Raw genomic sequence first — 19,276 nt, forward strand, 5'->3', positions numbered from 1 at the left:
TGTCTTTTTTCTAAAATGGGGTCACTTGTGGGGTTTCTATACTGCCCTGGCATTTTACGGGCCCAAAACCGTGAGTAGTCTGGAAACCAAATTTCTCAAAATGACTGTTCAGGGGTATAAGCATCTGCAAATTTTGATGACAGGTGGTCTATGAGGGGGCAAATTTTGTGGAACCGGTCAAAAGCAGGGTGGCCCCTTAGATGACAGGTTGTATTGGGCCTGATCTGATGGATAGGAGTGCTAGGGGGGTGACAGGAGGTGATTGATGGGTGTCTCAGGGGGTGGTTAGAGGGGAAAATAGATGCAATCAATGCACTGGGGAGGTGATCGGAAGGGGTCTGAGGGGAGTCTGAGGGTTTGGCCGAGTGATCAAGAGCCCACACGGGGCAAATTAGGGCCTGATCTGATGGGTAGGTGTGCTAGGGGGTGACAGGTGGTGATTGATGGGTGTCTCAAGGTGTGATTAGAGGGGGGAAATAGATGCAAGCAATGCACTGGCGAGGTGATCAGGGCTGGGGTCTGAGGGCGTTCTGAGGGTGTGGGCGGGTGATTGGGTGCCCTAGGGGCAGATAGGGGTCTAATCTGATGGGTAGCAGTGACAGGGGCTGATTGATGGGTGATCAGTGGGTGATTAGATGGCAGAACAGATGTAAACAATGCACTTTGGAGGTGATCTGAGGGTAGGACTGGGGCAATCTGATGGTGTGGGTGGGTGATCAGATTGCCCGCAAGGGGCAAGTTATAGGCTGATTGATGGGTGGCAGTGACAGGGGGTGATTGATGGGTGGCAGTGACAGGGGGTGATTGATGGGCGATTGACAGGTGATCAGTGGGTTATTACAGGGAAGAACAGATGTAAATATTGCACTGGCAAACTGATAAGGGGGGGTCTGAGGGCAATCTGAGCGCGTGGGGCGGGTGATTAAGTGCCCTAGGGGCAGATTAGGGTCTGATCTGATGGGTAACAGTGAAAGGTGGTGATAGGGGGTGATTGATGGACAATTAGTGGGTGTTTAGGGTAGAGAACAGCTGTAAACACTGCACTTGGGAGGTGATCTGATGTCGGTGTGGGTGGGTGATCAGATTGCCCGCAAGGGGCAGGTTAGGGGCTGATTGATGGGTGGCAGTGACAGGGGGTGATTAATGGGTGATTGACAGGTGATTGGCAGGTGATCAGGGGGGATAGATGCATTTAGTACACGGGGGGAGGGGGGGAATCAGGAGGGAGCAGGGGGCAGTTTAGGGTTAAAAAAAAAAAAATTAGCGTTGACAGAAAGTGATTGATGGGTGATTAGGGGGGTGATTGGGTGCTAAAAGTGGTCTGGGGGGTGGGCAAGGGGGGGGTCTGAGGGGTGCTGTAGGCGATCAGGGGGCAGGGGGGGGGGGGGGAATCAGTGTGCTTGGGTGCAGACTAGGGTGGCTGCAGCCTGCCCTGGTGGTCCCTCGGACACTGGGACCACCACGGCAGGAGGCAGCCAGTGTAAAAGGCTTTGTATACATTACAAAGCCTTTTATACACTGTACGTGCAGCGATCCGGGTGCTAGTAACCCGCCGGCGCTTCCGAACGGCCGGCGGGTTACAGTGCGAGGGGGCGGAGCCAGTCGCCGGCGGCTGATCACGCCACGAATGACGCGGCTGATCGCGTCATGAATGACGCGATCGCCGCATAACCATGCCTGCCGCCACCTCCGCCGATGGGCGTATTGTGGTCGTTTAGGCCCAGTCTTTGCCGCCGCCCATCGGCTGGAGGCGGTCGGCAAGTGGTTAAGGGGCCCATACACCTAACGATTTTCCCGCCGATACACAGCCGTTACGATCACAGTGATCGAAACGGCTGTGAAATCGCCGCGCACACCGCTGACAGAACGATGGATTTCCGTCCAAAATCCATAGTTCCCGTTGACTCCCGTCGATCCATCCGTGCAGAAGATTTTTTTCGAGCGCCGGCGGGTCAGGAGTGCGTCGATAGCGGCGTTCGAATGCCCGACGCAATACAGCAGGTATACATTACCTGCTCCGCCGGCGCAAGTCCCGCTGTTTCCACTGCTCCGTCTCCGCGCTGGTCTGGTCTTCGGCATGCTTCACTTCTTCCTGCACGAAGTTTAAACAGTAGAGCGCCCTCTACTGTTTAAACTTCCTGCCGGGCAGGAAGAAGTGAAGCATGCCGGAGACCAGACCAGCGCGGAGACGGAGCAGCGTTGTCCAGGGGACTCGCGCCGGCGGAGCAGGTAATGTATGCGGGGCAGGGAGCGGCGGCAGCACCACCACCACCACCAAAGATTGTGAACGGTTTCAGGCTGAAATCGGTTCACAATCTGTTTGCAGTACAGGTGGCCATACGATCCCTCTCTGATCAGATTCGATCAAGGAGGGATCTATCTGTTGGTCGAATCTGATGGCAAATCGACCAGTGTATGGCCACCTTTAGACTGTAAACCCCTCTGGTAAACAGTTAGCAGCATGACCTTGTAAGTACTGCAGATGTCAGCAATGTCTAAATAAAAATTTTAAGAGATGCTCATTTTCCAACTGTCTTCCTAATAAAATGCAACCTGAAATTGAATGCCCACACATAAGCTGAAATTATTTATGAATGCCCCCCCCCAAGACTGCACAGGCTTTTGCTATAGACTTATTTCTGCGAGACAACTGTAACTTAATACCTTTATGCATTTGTGTAAACAACAGTTGTCAGATTCATAATTCATGAAGTCTGACATCAGACCCCTTTTGCCCCAGATACACTAGGTACTTTGGTTCATACGCTATGACACTGCCCTAAATTGTTCCAATCCTGGTCTCAGGTTTTACATTTACTGTATTCTATCCAACTATTCATATTGTCAGAGATAAACTGAATTGCATTCTGGGATGCTTTACACTGAAGATTTACATCGCTGTACTCAGATGGCAGTCGCTAGGGCTCTTTTTCATGCCAGAAAAGTTATTCTTCACTGGAAGTTCCCCACTCTAAAATTGTGGCTTAGACTCACTTAGCTCAATAAATAAATAAATAAAAAAAAAATAAAAAAATAAAAATGGGAAAACTGGTTAATCTCCACCGGAAACCCCACTCTCAATTTGATAAGATTTGGGGGCTATGGTTAGACACCAGGGACATTCTTGATTTTGATATGGTTAAAGATCCGCTGGGTTTATAGTCTATGGTCCCTATGACTCAGACTTATATGGCAATTTGATTTGACTGGCTATACTGAGTAAGCTATATCTGCTTTACAAACGTATGCTTTATCTCTGTAACCCTAATAGGTGTCCGATTATATTAATGTATGCAGCGCTTTAAGGTTTTTCCCCATAATGATTTTTGTGACTTTTTTTTTAATAAAGGCTTTCCCATTTAAAAAAATATATTGTCAAGACACGGATTGCATATAAACAAACTTCTGTCATTCTTTAATCTCAAAACAAATAAACCTACCAAAAGTACTAGAACAGAATATCTGCACTTACTTCAGTAAGGAAGGGTTAGCAGTGTTATGGCTCAGAATGCCTCGGATATGGTTTTCAAAGGACCCCTTCACATCTGCCAGGACATGGGGTATAGACTCTGAAACACTGTGCTCTACCTGAGGACATATCAGTGGGGGTGAAGGCTGACGGAGAGTTGTTCTGCAAAACAAAGAAAAAAAACAAAAAAAAAACAACAACAAATTTCAGCATAAAGAATTAGAAGAAACATTAGCACAAACCCAATAGGTAGCTGCGTGTCTTAGGCCATCAATTTTCCATAATGTTTTTGTATAGCATTGTCTAACCACTTCCTGCAAAACATACATTTAAGGTCCGTACACACGCCGGACTGGAGGCAACGACGGGTTCGTCATCACCTCCCGCTGGGTGGGCGTTCCAGCGACAGTCCGGCGTGTGTACAGTCTGTCTGCAGACTAATACGGCTGTTTGAGCGATCCGCCTGGCGGATCGCTCAGAAACAGCCGTATCAGTGCGCCGACCAGGGCTGTGGAGTCGGTCCAAAAATCCACCGACTCCGACTCCTCAGTTTAGGATTCCACCGACTCCGACTCTGACTCCACGACTCCGACTCCTCTAATTTGCATATTACAATTTTGTTGATTAAAAGTATGTAACATGAAATTCGTCTCTTAACTGCCAACGCTTAGGAATTTTACAAGACAACTGAAGTGAGAAGGATATGTAGACTACTATATTTATTCCCTTTAGACTAAAACTAGTCCTTGGTAAGAGTACATGTAAAAGGTACAAACCGGAACAAAGAACATCTATCAGGCCCTAGGCAATGTAAGTGTGGGTACATGTAAGAATGATGTGCAGGTACTCTGCATGATGAATGATGTGCAGGTACTCTGCAGGGGAATGAGGATTCCCTGCAGCTCTGTGGGGAGTGCATATGTAGAGTATAGTACTACTGTGTAACAAAGTAAACCTGAGACAGATGAAATTAAAGTTTTATACATACCTGGGGCTTCCTCCAGCCGCCTTCAGGATAATCAGTCCCTCGTTGTCCTCCTCCACCACCTGGATCTTCTGCTATGAGTCCAGGTACTTGAGCCAGTCAGGTGTAGTGCGCATGCACACACTCCGCCGCCAGGAGCATACTACACCTGTGCAGCACTATTGCGCAGGTGCAGAATGTTCCTGGCTGTGGGAGCGGCATGCGGCCGGACAGCGCTGACTGGCTGAATTACCAGGACTCATAGCAGAAGATCCGGGTGGTGGAGGACAGCGAGGCACTGATTAGCCTGAAGGGGGCTGGAGGAAGCCCCAGGTATGTATAAAACTTTACTTTTCATCCGTCTCAGTTACTCTTTAATTTGTAGTCACCAAACCAAATTTTAATAACATATCAAATTATTTGATTTCATCAGCAAAGGGAGTGCATACATTTGCATAAATCAGCATCAATGCAGAATTATTTCCATCTCGTTGACCATCTCTATTAGTGACACAGCTACACATCAGGCTTTATTCTTACAGCATAGATGTTATTTAGTATATATAAGAGATTCCTGTGTACACATCATATATACAGTCACAATCAGATATGTATATCTGACCTTAAAAATACGGGGACTGCTTTATTGAAGCAGCACAAGTAACTAATTTTGATTGGTTTATTTCATTTTTGTGGACTAAGCACAGCTATTACTGTATATATACTGTATATATACATTATTTTTAATGACTATTATCTGAGAAATAGAACATTATCATATTTTCTATTTTAATTACAGTTACAAATTCATTAGGAGTCGGTGCATTTTTTCCCGACTCCGACTCCAGGCACCCAAAATTGCCCGACTCCACGACTCCGACTCCACAGCCCTGGCGCCGACAGACTGTACACATGCCGGACTATCGCTGGAACGCCCACCCAGCAGGAGGTGACGACGAACCAGTCGTTGCCTCCAGTCCGGCGTGTGTACGGATCTTTATAAATGTCCTTGGGATAAACATCTTTTGTGAATATTATATCTTTCTGAACAAAACACTTTATTACTTTGCTGCCGATTTGGATACATTTAAACATTGATAAATATTGAATGTTGATTATTACAGATGCAGTGTTATCGGCTAAACACTGCATCATCATAAACTATGTAATTTTATAGCTGCTGATGCTGTGAACAATTATTTAGTTGGTACAGTGCACTGCGACTGACAGTGTTTGTTCAAATACCAGGCATCCAATTACTGTTACCTTTTGGAACTTTTTGGAACTGGTTAAGAATTTTTTTTTTTTTCTGATGTCACAATAGCCACGTTTTGATTTTAGTTTTAACATGTTACAGTTGTTTTATTAAAAGGGAATTCTTTGTTCAGTATGTACCTCTATGAGAATTCATTTTCTCTGGTTAGAGATTAGAGGATTTCTTGATTTTCCCTCATCACCATAGAAATATATCCCCCATGGTGGGTGGGTGCGTGGGTGTGTGTGGCTTAGTAAATCACAGTATAAAATGATACAGAGTCTGCAAAGTGCACTTATCTAGTTTTATCATATTTAAATGAAATATACATACACCAATGGTCGGGTGATGCACTCAAATTCACTAGTGATACATATCATAGCTGTCCCAAGAGAAAGATCAGAAATGATCCAAAATCCTTGAATGGGAGCCGGAAGCCTGGAGGATAAAGAGAGGGAAAAGAAAAAAAAAAAAAATAAGCGTCTTCACTCGATACAAACTCAGACTGATTTGTTGATTTGTACTGTCCTTACATACATGTGAAATAGAAAGCAGAGGATTGTCACTAGTAGAATATCGGTATAATGACCAATATTCTACCATTTACTTGCAATAGTTAAAATATCTGTAATCTTCTAAGCCTACTCTCACACAGAACCCTCCTACTGATGCCCCCTCCCAGTGGTGCCTTTTTCTCCAAATGCTGGTGCCTAACCCTTAACCCTCCATCATCCTGTGGCGCCTGACCCTTAAACCTTCCCACCACAAACTAAATTTTCGACAAATATGTAGCCTTAAATGTTACTATGACCACTGAAATGCACAACCAGCTCTCTACCCCACTTTTCATTCAAGTGGAGTAGAGATTACATAACCTAGCTGGAAAGTAAAACAGCAGCTGACATCAATGAGGTCTTCCAAACAAACTTTCCAGCCCTCCAGATACCCCAAGCACAAATCTTAAAAAATAGCAGTACCCTCACTTTTCTTGGATGGGCAGGATCTCAGTCATAATGATGAACATGGTTCCATGCCTACACTCTTTTCCAGCCCCTGACAGCGTTTACACCCACATCTTTTCTTAAAAGAGTGCAGATAATCTTCAATAGATCTATCTGGAAGGGGAGACCACTGAGACCCCATAGACAAATCCTATTTAGACTCCTAGACTCCGACTCTTCTAATCTGCAAATTACAAATTTGTTGATTGAAAGTATGTAACATAAAATGCATCTCTTACCCGTTCACATCACAGAACGCAGGCGCGTTCCGTTCAGAACACAACGCACAGGAACGCACATCATGTGCGTCTCTGTGCGTTGCGTGGCTGATCCCATTCACTGAAAGTGAATGGGACAGCCACGCGTTTTTACAAAAAATGCGTGCAGCATGCGTTCCCGGACCGCACAGGTCCGGAACGCATGCAGTGTGAACATCAGACATTGCACTCTATGCAATGTCTGATGTCGTGCGTGTCGGCCACCTGCACGCGTTTCCAAAACGCGACTGGAAACGCGTGCAGTGTGAACGGGGCCTTAGGAGTTTTAAAATACAACTGAAGTGAGAAGGATAAGGAGGCTGCCATATTTATTCCCTTTTAAACAATACCAGTTACCTGGCTGGCCGGCTGATCTTCTGCCTCTAATACTTTAGTCATAGACTAAAACTAGTCCTTGGTAGAGTACTTGTAGAAGACAGGAACAAAGAACATCTATCAGGCCCTAGGCAATGTAACTGTGGGTACATGTAAGAGTGATGTGCAGGTACTCTGCAGGAGAATGAGGCTATTCTTCCTCTATTACACATTCTTCATGCACAATCTGAAACAGGTTTCTGGGTAATAGACAACACCTCTGTGTTCAATGTGCACAACATTTTCAGTGGATTCCATGCAGCTCTGTGGGGAGTGCATATGTAGAGTATAGTATTACTGTGCAACAAAGTAAACCTGAGACAGATGAAATTAAAGTTTTATACATACATGGGGCTTCCTACAGCCCCCTTCAGACTAATCAGTCCCTCGCTGATCTTCTGCTATGGGTCCAAGTACTTGAGCCAGTCGGGCGTAGTGCGCATGCACACACTGCACTGCTGGGAGCGTATTACACCTGCGCAGCACTATTGCGCGGGTGCAGAATGTTCCTGGCTGTGGGAGCGGCACACGGCCGAACTGCGCTGACTGGCTGAATAACAGGGACTCCTAGCATAAAATTAAGGAGGCGGAGGAGGACAGCGACTGGATTAGCATGAAGGGGGCTGGAGGAAGCCCCAGGAATGTATAAAATAAAAAAAATTAAAAAAACACTTTTCTTTTCATCCGTCTCAGGTACCCTTTAATTCGTAGTCATCAAACCAAATTTTAACAACATATCAAAATTGATTTCATAAGCAAAGGGAGTGCATAAATTTGCATAAACCAGCACCAGCGCAGAATTATTTCCATCTCATTGACCATCTCTATTAGTGACACAGCTACACATCAGGCTTTATTCTTACAGCATAGATGTTATTTCGTATATATTTATATATATATATATATGAGATTCCTGTGTACACATATATACTGTAGTCACAATCAGATATGTATATCTGACTTTAAAAATAGGGGGACTGTTTTATTGAAGCAGCACAAGTAACAATTTTTTGATTGGTTTATTTCATTTTTGTGGGCTAAGCACAGCTATTACTGTATTTATAAATTCTTTATGATGACTATTACTTGAGAAAGAGCATTTTCTACTTTATTTACAGTTTAAATTCATTAGGAGTCGGAGCCGGTGCATTTTCTCCCGACTCCGACTCCAGGTACCCAAAAATTGCCCCGACTCAGACTCCTTGACTAGGACTCCACAGTCCTGCCTTGCTGCTGTACTTATGGCAATAATCTACGGGCATAGACACTACGAGACTAAACAATGGGTTGGGGTAGGCAAGCAATGACTCTCTGCCCCTTGGTAAATCTGCCCTGATCGTCTCATGACCCTGGTTGAACGCTAGCCTAGCCCTCAATGCACTAAAAAAGTCTTAGCTAAAGGACGTTAACCAGCCAACCCTGGCCATTGCCACATTAGACCAACCCTCTGCTTACTCCCCTGGCTACCGATAAAATGGATAATTCTGTTTAAAGGGACTCCGAGCAGTGCAGAAACTATGGAAAGATGCATATCATTTTAAAGCTCTCTTTCTCCTCTTTCGAATGATATATAAACCGCCGCCCTACACCTTTTAGTTTTCGCGATCGAAATTGCTGCGGCCGCAATTTCGATCGCGAAAATAGAGAAATCTAAAAACTATACAGTCTGGGCCTTGGATAGCTGAAGTATTTGTTGCAACTGCATCACCCCCCCACAATTTTAGGTCAAAAGGATCTAATAACTTGGTCATCCCAGAGTCCACCTCAAAACTTTTGGATAGAACCTTCTGTCATGCTGCCCCTACACTTCGGAACGTTCTGTCACAGCCAAACAAGACATCTCCATCCCTGGTAGCATTTAGGTCCAAACTGAAAAGCCACCTGTTTAGTTTGACATTTATGCCCATTTCCTTTGTAAAATGGTGCAGCCTGCAAACCCTGTATTGATCTGAGACATCAATGTGCTTTGAATCCTATGGGAGAAAAGCGCTTTACAAATGTTATTGTATGACGCAAGAAAGTGGGAAGAGGTTTTTCCCATGGCCCTTGCCACTGTTACCAACATTATATAACTTAAACTAGAAACAAGCACTCAGGGGATTTAAATCACAATAGTAGTCACAAAATAACTTTTTTCCCCCTAAACGCACAATTACAATATAACTTTTATTAGTTATTTAAAAGTAAGGCCAACGAACAAGCAGCATTATACAGACACAATGCAGAGTGAGGTGGGGAGTCAAAACCCTCTGTATGGACACCAGTTTGTCTGTACCGGCAGCCGTTTAGGCCAGATACTTTTTGTCTAGCCTGGTCCTTTCATATAGGGTTTAGCGTTTCAGAGCCCAGATATAAAAAAGCTACTCGTAATGAGAACACATGAGACTTGGGCGCAGCCGGCGCCAATATAGGCCATAATAGGAAGTACGGCTATAGCAGCGCACAGGGAGTAACTTCGGCGTCATCAGAAGACGGAGCTGAAGTTACTTTTAAAACAAATTAATTCGGCTTCCAGCAATTGCTGGAAGCCAAATTATTTCATTCCCCACCATCCATGGCGGCCTGGAGGGGGAATAGTATTTAACACGGCCAGGAACTTGTGCAGCAGCAGGATCAGCCATATACCGGCTGTATCCTGCGCCCAAGTCTCCTGCATGTAGCATCTCACCAGGACTTTAGCGATATGGTGAGCAGCTAATTATGAACACAAGATCAGTAATTCATATGCATCAGAAACCAATGGAATGAGTTGACAACACAGGTCTAGAACAGTCTGCAGATTGTAAACCTGCAGGCACCTTATGCAGACTAACTTTTACACCAGTATGAAATCCAGGAAACTTCATTCTTTAAATGGAGATAAAACTACTTCAGGTTTTGTTTAAAAGATAGTCTACAACCCAAAAAAATGAGACTGACAGATGCAGCTATGCTACAACTTATCCTAAGAAAAAAAAAGTGATTTAAAGTGATTTAGGAATAACTTCAGTGGTAGGATAAGTGCAATTACCTGCATGGCAGGGGCTTAGTACACAGGATATGTTCCACTAGGCACTTTTGTTCTGTTGCCAGTTCCGGCAAACTATCTTTGTCTTCCTCACCTGCAAACAATTGCATGAGGTTAGCAACATCAAATACATAAAATGGGGACTAAAATGTCTAGCATAATAGTATAGTATTAGGATTAGAATATACCTGCAGCAAGAAAATTGTCCAGCTTACTGAGCCAGGTCAGGCCTACACTGTGAACACCTGCCATGTGTGTGCAATGATATCTTGCTGGGCAGATCGGGTCTGAAAATCACAAGTAGTCCATTAGTTAAGTAAAGGCATGCATTATGTTATCAAACTACCTCTATATTACATTAATAGAAAGTAGTCTTGCCTCTGTGAAGTTTAATAGGACATGAGAAGTCTAAATCTAGAGTGCCTTCATCTTCTGTTGCTGTTATCTTCAAAGCTAGCTCCAGTTCGACGCATTCAAAAACATGCAAAGAGGGAATGGGCTCACTGTCTGCGCTCCAGGCCTTATGAAACTGCAAAAAAGGAATTAGGGTAAGACTACTAGAATACACGCAAAGACAGCCATTACCCAATACAACTAAATGAAAGCAAGATTACATGCATGAAACCAGTAAGATATTCAGCTATACCTTTCAGCATTTACCTCTATCCAAACCCTCCTCAAAAGTTTGTTGATCCAATCAAAAAGAAGTGCATTGGATCGGTCCAATAACAAGTTGCTTACAATCTACATCAAATATGTATATTGGATTATTTGCATATAATTGATCATCTACTTCTCACCCACCAGATACGAAGGTGATGTTCTGAGCGGGTGCTCAAACTTTCTACAGTCAATTTATTATAAGATAAAAAAAAAAAAAAAAAAACTGCGGCCAGCTGAAGTTAACCTTTATACAGGGCTGTGGAGTCGGTCCAAAAATCCACCGACTCCGACTCCTCAGTTTAGGATTCCACCGACTCAGACTCCTCTAATTTGCATATTACAATTTTGTTGATTAAAAGTATGTAACATGAAATTTGTCTCTTAACTGCCAACGCTTAGGCTAGGTCCACACTAGACACGTTGCAGGACGGACACTGCAGTCCGGATCCGGGGAAGATTAGGGGAAGTACCCACCGTACTGCAAACTGATGAAAGTGCATCAGTTTTGTATCAGTTTCCGTTCAGGTTTTTCCCTGACAGAAAACGTCTCTATCATTAGGAAGGAGTGGGAGGATTTTTTGGGCCAATCATAAAGCTCAGGCTATCCGTTTTCACATCCGTTTTTTGCCTGTGGAGCTGGAGATGCGTTTTCTCATTGTTTTTACTACCCCTGCGTGTATCCGTGGTCCTGATCCGTTGCGTGAAAATGCAGCAGGTCCGGACCTTCCGTTCAGGTTTTGAAAACGGATCCCCGCAAACGCAGACGGATCCGTTTTTTACTTGGGTGAGGCTGGCTGCTATTTTAAACATTAGTATCCGGGACTTCGTTTTTCATCAGGTTTGAAAAACGCAGCCACGGATACGTTTCCGGACCTAGTGTGGACGCAGCCTTAGGAATTTTACAAGACAACTGAAGTGAGAAGGATATGTAGACTACTATATTTATTCCATTTAGACTAAAACTAGTCCTTGGTAAGAGTACTTGTAAAAGGTACAGGCCGGAACAAAGAACATCTATCAGGCCCTAGGCAATGTAACTGTGGGTACATGTAAGAGTGATGTGCAGGTACACTGCAGGGGAATGAGGAGATTCTTCCTCTATTACACATTCTTCATGTACAATCTGAACAAGGTTTATGGGTGATAGACAACACCTCTGTGTTCAATGTGCACAGCATTCTCAGTGGATTCCCTGCAGCTCTGTAGAGAGTGCATATGTAGAGTATAGTACTACTGTGTAACAAAGTAAACCTGAGACAGATAAAATTAAAGTTTTATACATACCTGGGGCTTCCTCCAGCCGCCTTCAGGATAATCAGTCCCTCGTTGTCCTCCTCCACCACCTGGATCTTCTGCTATGAGTCCAGGTACTTGAGCCAGTCGGGCGTAGTGCGCATGCACACACTCCGCCGCCAGGAGCATACTACACCTGTGCAGCAGTATTGCGCAGGTGCAGAATGTTCCTGGCTGTGGGAGCGGCATGCGGCCGGACAGCGCTGACTGGCTGAACTACCAGGACTCATGGCAGAAGATCCGGGTGGTGGAGGACAGCGAGGGACTGATTAGCCTGAAGGGGGCTGGAGGAAGCCCCAGGTATGTATAAAACTTTACTTTTCATCCGTCTCAGGTACCCTTTAATTTGTAGTCACCAAACCAAATTTTAACATATCAATTTATTTAATTTCATCAGCAAAGGGAGTGCATACATTTGCATAAATCAGCATCAGTGCAGAATTATTTCCATCTCATTGACCATCTCTATTAGTGACACGGCTACACATCAGGCTTTATACTTACAGCATAGATGTTATTTAGTATATATAAGAGATTCCTGTGTACACATCATATATACAGTCACAATCAGATATGTATATCTGACCTTAAAAATACGGGGACTGCTTTATTGAAGCAGCACAAGTAACTAATTTTGATTGGTTTATTTCATTTTTGTGGACTAAGCACAGCTATTACTGTATATATACTGTATATATACATTATTTTTAATGACTATTATCTGAGAAATAGAACATTATCATATTTTCTATTTTAATTACAGTTACAAATTCATTAGGAGTCGGAGTCGGTGCATTTTTTCCCGACTCTGACTCCAGGCACCCAAAATTGCCCGACTCCGACTCCACGACTCCGACTCCAACTCCACAGCCCTGCCTTTATACCGTATATACTATGACCTGGATAGATGGGAACCTTCACAATACTTGTCTAGTTCTGCTAAATGTAATTTGAACTCTGATGTTTATTCTAACACCACTACCAAAAGTTTGCATGTTCTAGTTTTGTTTGTGTGGCTTTCTTGGCAATACTTCAATGTTTTTACACTACCTATAATGGCAGAATTCAGTTAGCCAATCAGTACTGACAAAAGACAAGCAGATGTTCTAAACAAATCAGAATTTTTCCCAAATATTTCTACCAGTGGTAAGTTAACAATGGTACAAAATGTATCTAGAAGACAGCAGTTATGAGATCCACTGCATTTCCACTTACTGTTTGTTCATCATCTTCTTCACCCTCTAACACCATGCAGTGATACAACAGCCCAGATTCAGTGGCTATAACAAGGATGTTGGGTATACAGGGTAAGCATAGCACTGCACAAGCATCATAGCCGTAGTTATCGTCTGCAGCTGGGTGCATCGGAAGTGGGCCCAGGAGTTTGCCAACACTTTTGCTGCTAAAAAAAAATAAATTTGGGATTGCCACATTGCCAGACAACACTATTTAGAACTGTAGGAACATGCAAGTAAAAAGCGGTGTATGGCACTCTATAGGAGTGATCACACTCATAGTGTACTACTTGTGATGAGTAACTGTAAATTACGAGCTCCAAGTTAGTAGTGCGCCCTGGATCGCACTTGAGCAAGTGTCTGAGGATGGTAAAGGTAGTTTGGATGCACTGACCCTGACAGCAGTTTATTCTGCAGGAGAAAGAGCCCTTTTCCACTATAAAATGCGATCGCGATTGCGATTGCAATTGCGATCGCAATCGCGTTTCAATTTCCACCATGCGATTGCGATTGAGCTACTATACTCATTATAGTCCAGCTCAATCGCATACAAAACGCGGCAGGACGACGATTGCGCTTTGACCAAAATCGCTTCGCAATCGGATCGCACTAATGGAAATTGCTGCTGCAGTTTCCATTAGTTTAATGTACCTTGCGATTTGCGATCAGAAGCAAATCGCAAATCGCAGGCTAGTGGAAAAAGGCCCTAAAAGGCTCCTTACATACAGATTCTACTACCTGTTTTTATGCCATTCACAGAATATATAATTCCTGCAAATATTTTCGGAATCTGTGATTAATACAGAACACCCTCAATCCTCATTATAAAAAAAAAAAAAAAAAAAAAAAAAAAGGCCTGTAGGTATTATTTTAAGAAGTGACTGTGGGTGATGGTTGCTGACATGCTCAGTTTTGATTTATATTAAATAAGTAAAATCCCTATTTCATGGGCAACTGACATCCAAGTTAAAAGAATGTCACTAGCAAGTCACTCACAAATCCTCTATGGGAGTCAATAGTGGTCATCTGTACCATCAGCACATCATCAGTGAATAAAACCTCATCCCTCTCCCAATGGCCTGGGAATAAACAGGCATAACCAGGAGCCCACACTGCCCCTACAAAAATAAATACACTGGTGGATTTTTTTATTTTTTTTTTTTACAAGGGCCAATTTATAAAAGCAGCAAAAAAATAAATAAATAAATATGGCTGTTATTAAGGTTACCCGAAAGGACATAAGTCTCTAATGTATAATTAGTAATGGAAAAGGTAAAGACAGGTTTACCTGTTTTGAAGATTGATGTACATAACAAAAGTTTCTCCATTTTCATAAAGTATGTACAGGGGATATGCCACCTCTCCTTTTCCCTGAAACGCATTTCCTTTAGAAAGTGCAACCAAGGGACCAAAGTCACAGGCAACAGCTGTTTCACCAAGAGATGCTTTGTAAGATTTTCTGAAACCACAAGATATCTCTGTCATTCAAGTTAGTAAAGACAGCTTTGCTATAAATGGCAAATAAATACATGTTATTTATGTATTATTGATATACAGAGTATATAGCTTTGTCACTAACTGTACCCTCAGAGGAGCTCATAATCTAATCCTTACCATAAGTCATACATCATTCATAGTCCTAGGTCAAATCTGGGGAAGTCAATTAAAGTTAATGTTTAAGGGAAATAATTAACGATAAACACCATTAAAAAGTTGAATGTCTGCAAGCACCAAGGTCAGGATTTAATTTCCGAAGTCATTAAATATTAGGCACCAAATTGTCTATCTTTGCATAAAATTAGTGAGATTATACACTGGTATCAGGGGTGTAACTATAACCTTCGCAGTCCCCTCGACCAGCCTGATGGGGGCCCAGCCAGGGGTTGCCTAGCGCTTGGCAGCATTATAAAAGGGGGGGGGGGATATCAGGGCAGACGTGAGCGGGCCAGCGATGTGCAGGCACATGTTTTTTACGGCAGAGCAGAGGCCCAGTCAGGCGCATAAACAGTCATGATAATCCTTGGCTGCCCTGGCACCCGCCTGTCTAGCCAATCAGGATTCTCCTGGTACTGCTGGAGTCACTTGTAGCAGCACCAGGGAGCCAGTCATCACCCAGATTAATTAAATCTCCTACAACATAGCATCTTTCAAGCCACAGGAGATCAGCTGTTTCAATCCCCCCTCCTGCTGCAACAATGCCCTGCCCCTAGCCCCCACTCAAGGAAGGAGGAAAGCGCTGCAGGTTTGAGGAAGGTACAGAGCCGGGGCTGTGCACTGCCTGGCCATAGGAGCACCGCCTCCTGGAAAGGAAGAGAGGACAGTGGGAAGTAGGCCTGAACGATTTCAGGAAAAGATTGAGTTGCACGATTTTTGTCAGAAATTGAGTTTTCGATTCTGTACACGATTTTTGCTATACAACAATGGATCAGATCGCTCCGACCATCCAGTCGCTCTCTACCTTGCGGGGGACAGTCTGCGACAATTACTATTACTGCGTGCCCCTCTCTGCCTGTCCCATGTGTGCTGCTGGTTAGAGAATGATAGTGACCGACGCTGAAAATGTCACCTCGCTGCTGCTGGCTGGACAGCTTCTACTAATCACCCAACCACTGGCTATTTCACACAACTGTTACACTCATCATCTCCCCTCAGCACTGATAGGTTACATGTGGAGTCACTGCTGTCATGCCACACAGTACTGAGCAGTGTATAGATAAGAAGGCAGCTAGATATATGTATATGATTTATACCCCTACCTCTACATAATATATCTAGCTGCCTTCCTATCTATACACTGCTCAGTACTGTGTGGCATGACAGCAGTGATTTCCCATGTAACCCATCAGTGCTGAGGGGAGATGATGAGTGTAATAGTTGTCTGAAGCAGTGGTTGGGTGATTAGTAGAAGCTGTCCAGCCAGCAGCAGCGAGGTGACATTTTCAGCGTCGGTCACTATCATTCTCTAACCAGCAGCACACATGGGACAGGCAGAGAGGGGCATGTAGTAATAGTAATTGTCGCAGACTGTCCCCCGCCAGGTAGAGAGATCGGACAGAAGTTTTAGTTACTGCGTTAATCGCTCCCTAGGCAGCACCGCGCCTCCGAATCTTTTCATCTTCCGGGGGTAGGGGCGGGACCAGCCTTCCTTCCCCCGTCTTCCCATTCACCAGCCTGACTGTCATCCTGAGAGGGGAGGGGGCATGGTCTTCCTCTCCAGCGCCTACAGGGGAAAGTTTCTGTTTTGTTTACACACTGAGGAGGGAGCAGAGTAATGTACCAGCGGCAGAGAAAACCGCAGCAAAACCGCAGCAAAACCGCAGCTCTGACGATCTCAAGATTGTCTTACCCTTGATCACGATTTTCGGTTTAAAAACGAAAATCATTCAGCCCTAGTGGGAAGAGAGCCAAGGTGCGTGCACTCTGCCTGGCTTCAGAAGCCCTGCCCCCTTACAAGAAAGAAAGGGCAGAGGCAATGGCGACAGGAGAGAAGACAGCCAGGTGCTTGTGCATGCCTAATCACAGAAGCCCCACCCCCCTTCCAACAAAGACAGTACAGAGGCACCAGTGGCAGGAGGGAAGAGAGCCAGGTGCTTGCGCAGTGCCTGGCTGCATAAGCCCCACCCCCTTGAAGAAAGAAGGAGCAGTACCAAGGGTATGAAGGAGGAGAGCATGGAGTTCCTGCTGATCCACCTGCTACCATTTGGAATTAGACAAGAGCCTACTGGTCTTATCGGAGACTACTCACCACTAACTATCTGTCTCTTTCCATCATCTGCTGTCTGTCACATCTTGTCATTCGCTAGCTGTTGCTTACCATCAGCTACCTGTCACTACTTGTTATCCACTACCTGTCACATGGGGATGGGGTACGAGTAGTTACTAACTACTCAGATTCGAAATGTTAAATTACTCCAGGTGTGATCACGGGAAAACGGGAGATTAACTTACCCAAAAGTCCACGGGGTCCTGTGCGGTCCATCGCGTCATATGCAACCTATGGGACCCGTTCCATTACCTCACTTCCTCCTTGCGGCCAGAAGGATTATCTGCTTGTCATTTGCGGCGGAGCATGGTGACATAGTGGGTACCACATTTACTTTGCAGCATTGAATCCCTGGTCAGGAGACTGGCTGCATAAAATTTGTATTTTCTCCCAGTGTTGTGTCTAGGTTTTATAAGGGCACTCTGATCCCATCAGTGTTTTGCATGTGTCAATCAATAGCATTTGCCTATCTTACTTTCCTAGTAAATTACTATACATTTTCAGTGTTTAATTTCGCTATGTCTTGATGTGTGACACTATGGCATTAGAGAGAACCTGTACTGAGTAAAATTATTGAAAATAAACACGAGGTAACTTCAAATGAACATTACATAGTTACCTTGCCATCAGTTGCTCTCAGAAGCTCACCATTTTCTTCTGACGATAATCCCTTCCAGTTCTGACAACATTTTATCAGAACTGAAATATACCAGTTGCTGTCAGTTATATATCAGTTGCTGTCAGTTACAGCTGAGAGGAACGCTGATGTGTCCATGTTTCCCTATGGCTCAAGTGGGCGATACTACAGTTTAACTGTGTGCTGAGCAGAAAGCAGTTATGGTGTAATGGCCATTTTCAAAATGGAGGACGGAGAAATTCATTGTTCACAGTGGACAAACAGGACGCAGGAAAGGAGAAAGATTGAGGAGTAGACTACACAGGAGGTAAGTATGACTTGTGTATGTTTATTTTGACTTTTAATTTTCAATTCAGGTTTTCTTTAAGGGAAGTGATGGTTGATGATGGCCTAGTAATGGACAGATAAGGGAAATGTGACATTACTGTAATCACTTATTTTTATGTTATGCTCAACATTTGGGCCTGCTCACAGTCCAGATCATAGAGGAGGCAAGGCTTCAGTCAGTGTGGTGGTAGTATGTTTTTTTTTCTCCCTAATTTATATTTGGTCTAATTTCATTAACTCAGAGGCAGCAGTCTTGACTTAGACAGTCCAGGGAGGGGAGTATAGGGGAGCTTTAGAGGCACAGAGGGGCTTGATTTAAATATGCAGGGTGTTAGGGGGCCTTAGATGGCACAGAGGGGCTTGACTTAAATATGCCTCTGACTCTCTCAGCTGTTTGATGGCTAGTGCCTTTTTTTTGGGGGGGTGAGGGGAGAGGGGCATCCAAAGGTTGTCGGACTGGAGCTCAGTTATTTCTAGTTACACCTCTGACTGGTATTCCTGTCTTTTTGAATCATTTCTTTGTAAGGCTAAATGAAAATGATTTAAAAGTCCTTAAAAGACAAAAACAGAAGCCTCTGAGAGCAGTAAGTAGATATTAATTATAAATAAGGATAGTTCCTCTCATAAATTAACTGACAAGTCATAACATACATCCAGTGCTCCAGATAAAATGGACAGTACAATGATAAAGAAGAAGAAGTAGGAGACGCCCAAAAATACAATTAAAATAATTAAAACATAATGGAGTGTAAGCGCACTTTCTTCCTGAAATAAAAACTTTGGTTGGTTGGTAGAAAATACAGAATGTATGTACTAAAAACTCATTTCAAAAGAGATAAAGCACTTCTCCAGGTATAAGTACCACAGAGACGACTCTGTGGTGTGAGATCAAGCCAATCGCTCTTCAACTAGGTAAGTGCAACCCTTACACACTTTGAGGTTTAAGTTATTCAGGGACGCCCCCTACACTCACTGTACTTTTGTGTTGTATTAATAATGATTACATATGAGAATGCACGTATAGCAACAT

At 43.9% G+C, this 19,276-nt stretch overlaps 1 protein-coding gene across 3 annotated transcripts in view; it reads right to left on the reverse strand.

Moving 5' to 3' along the window:
- NUP88 (nucleoporin 88) overlaps nt 1-19,276 on the reverse strand; it is a 58,044-nt gene that overhangs the window by 24,908 nt on the left and 13,860 nt on the right. For 2 of the 3 annotated variants that reach the window (XM_068268494.1, XM_068268493.1), the window contains exons 5-11: nt 14,808-14,978; nt 13,500-13,686; nt 10,707-10,857; nt 10,517-10,615; nt 10,332-10,422; nt 6,022-6,126; nt 3,473-3,631 (exon numbers count right to left, since the gene is read on the reverse strand). In XM_068268494.1, coding sequence (XP_068124595.1) covers nt 3,473-3,631; nt 6,022-6,126; nt 10,332-10,422; nt 10,517-10,615; nt 10,707-10,857; nt 13,500-13,686; nt 14,808-14,978 — 963 coding nt within the window. The remainder of the gene's footprint in view (nt 1-3,472; nt 3,632-6,021; nt 6,127-10,331; nt 10,423-10,516; nt 10,616-10,706; nt 10,858-13,499; nt 13,687-14,807; nt 14,979-19,276) is intronic. The other variant, XM_068268495.1, reaches the window with a different exon arrangement.

Source organism: Hyperolius riggenbachi, chromosome 2 (genome assembly GCF_040937935.1).
Source record: "Hyperolius riggenbachi isolate aHypRig1 chromosome 2, aHypRig1.pri, whole genome shotgun sequence".
NCBI lineage: Eukaryota > Metazoa > Chordata > Amphibia > Anura > Hyperoliidae > Hyperolius > Hyperolius riggenbachi.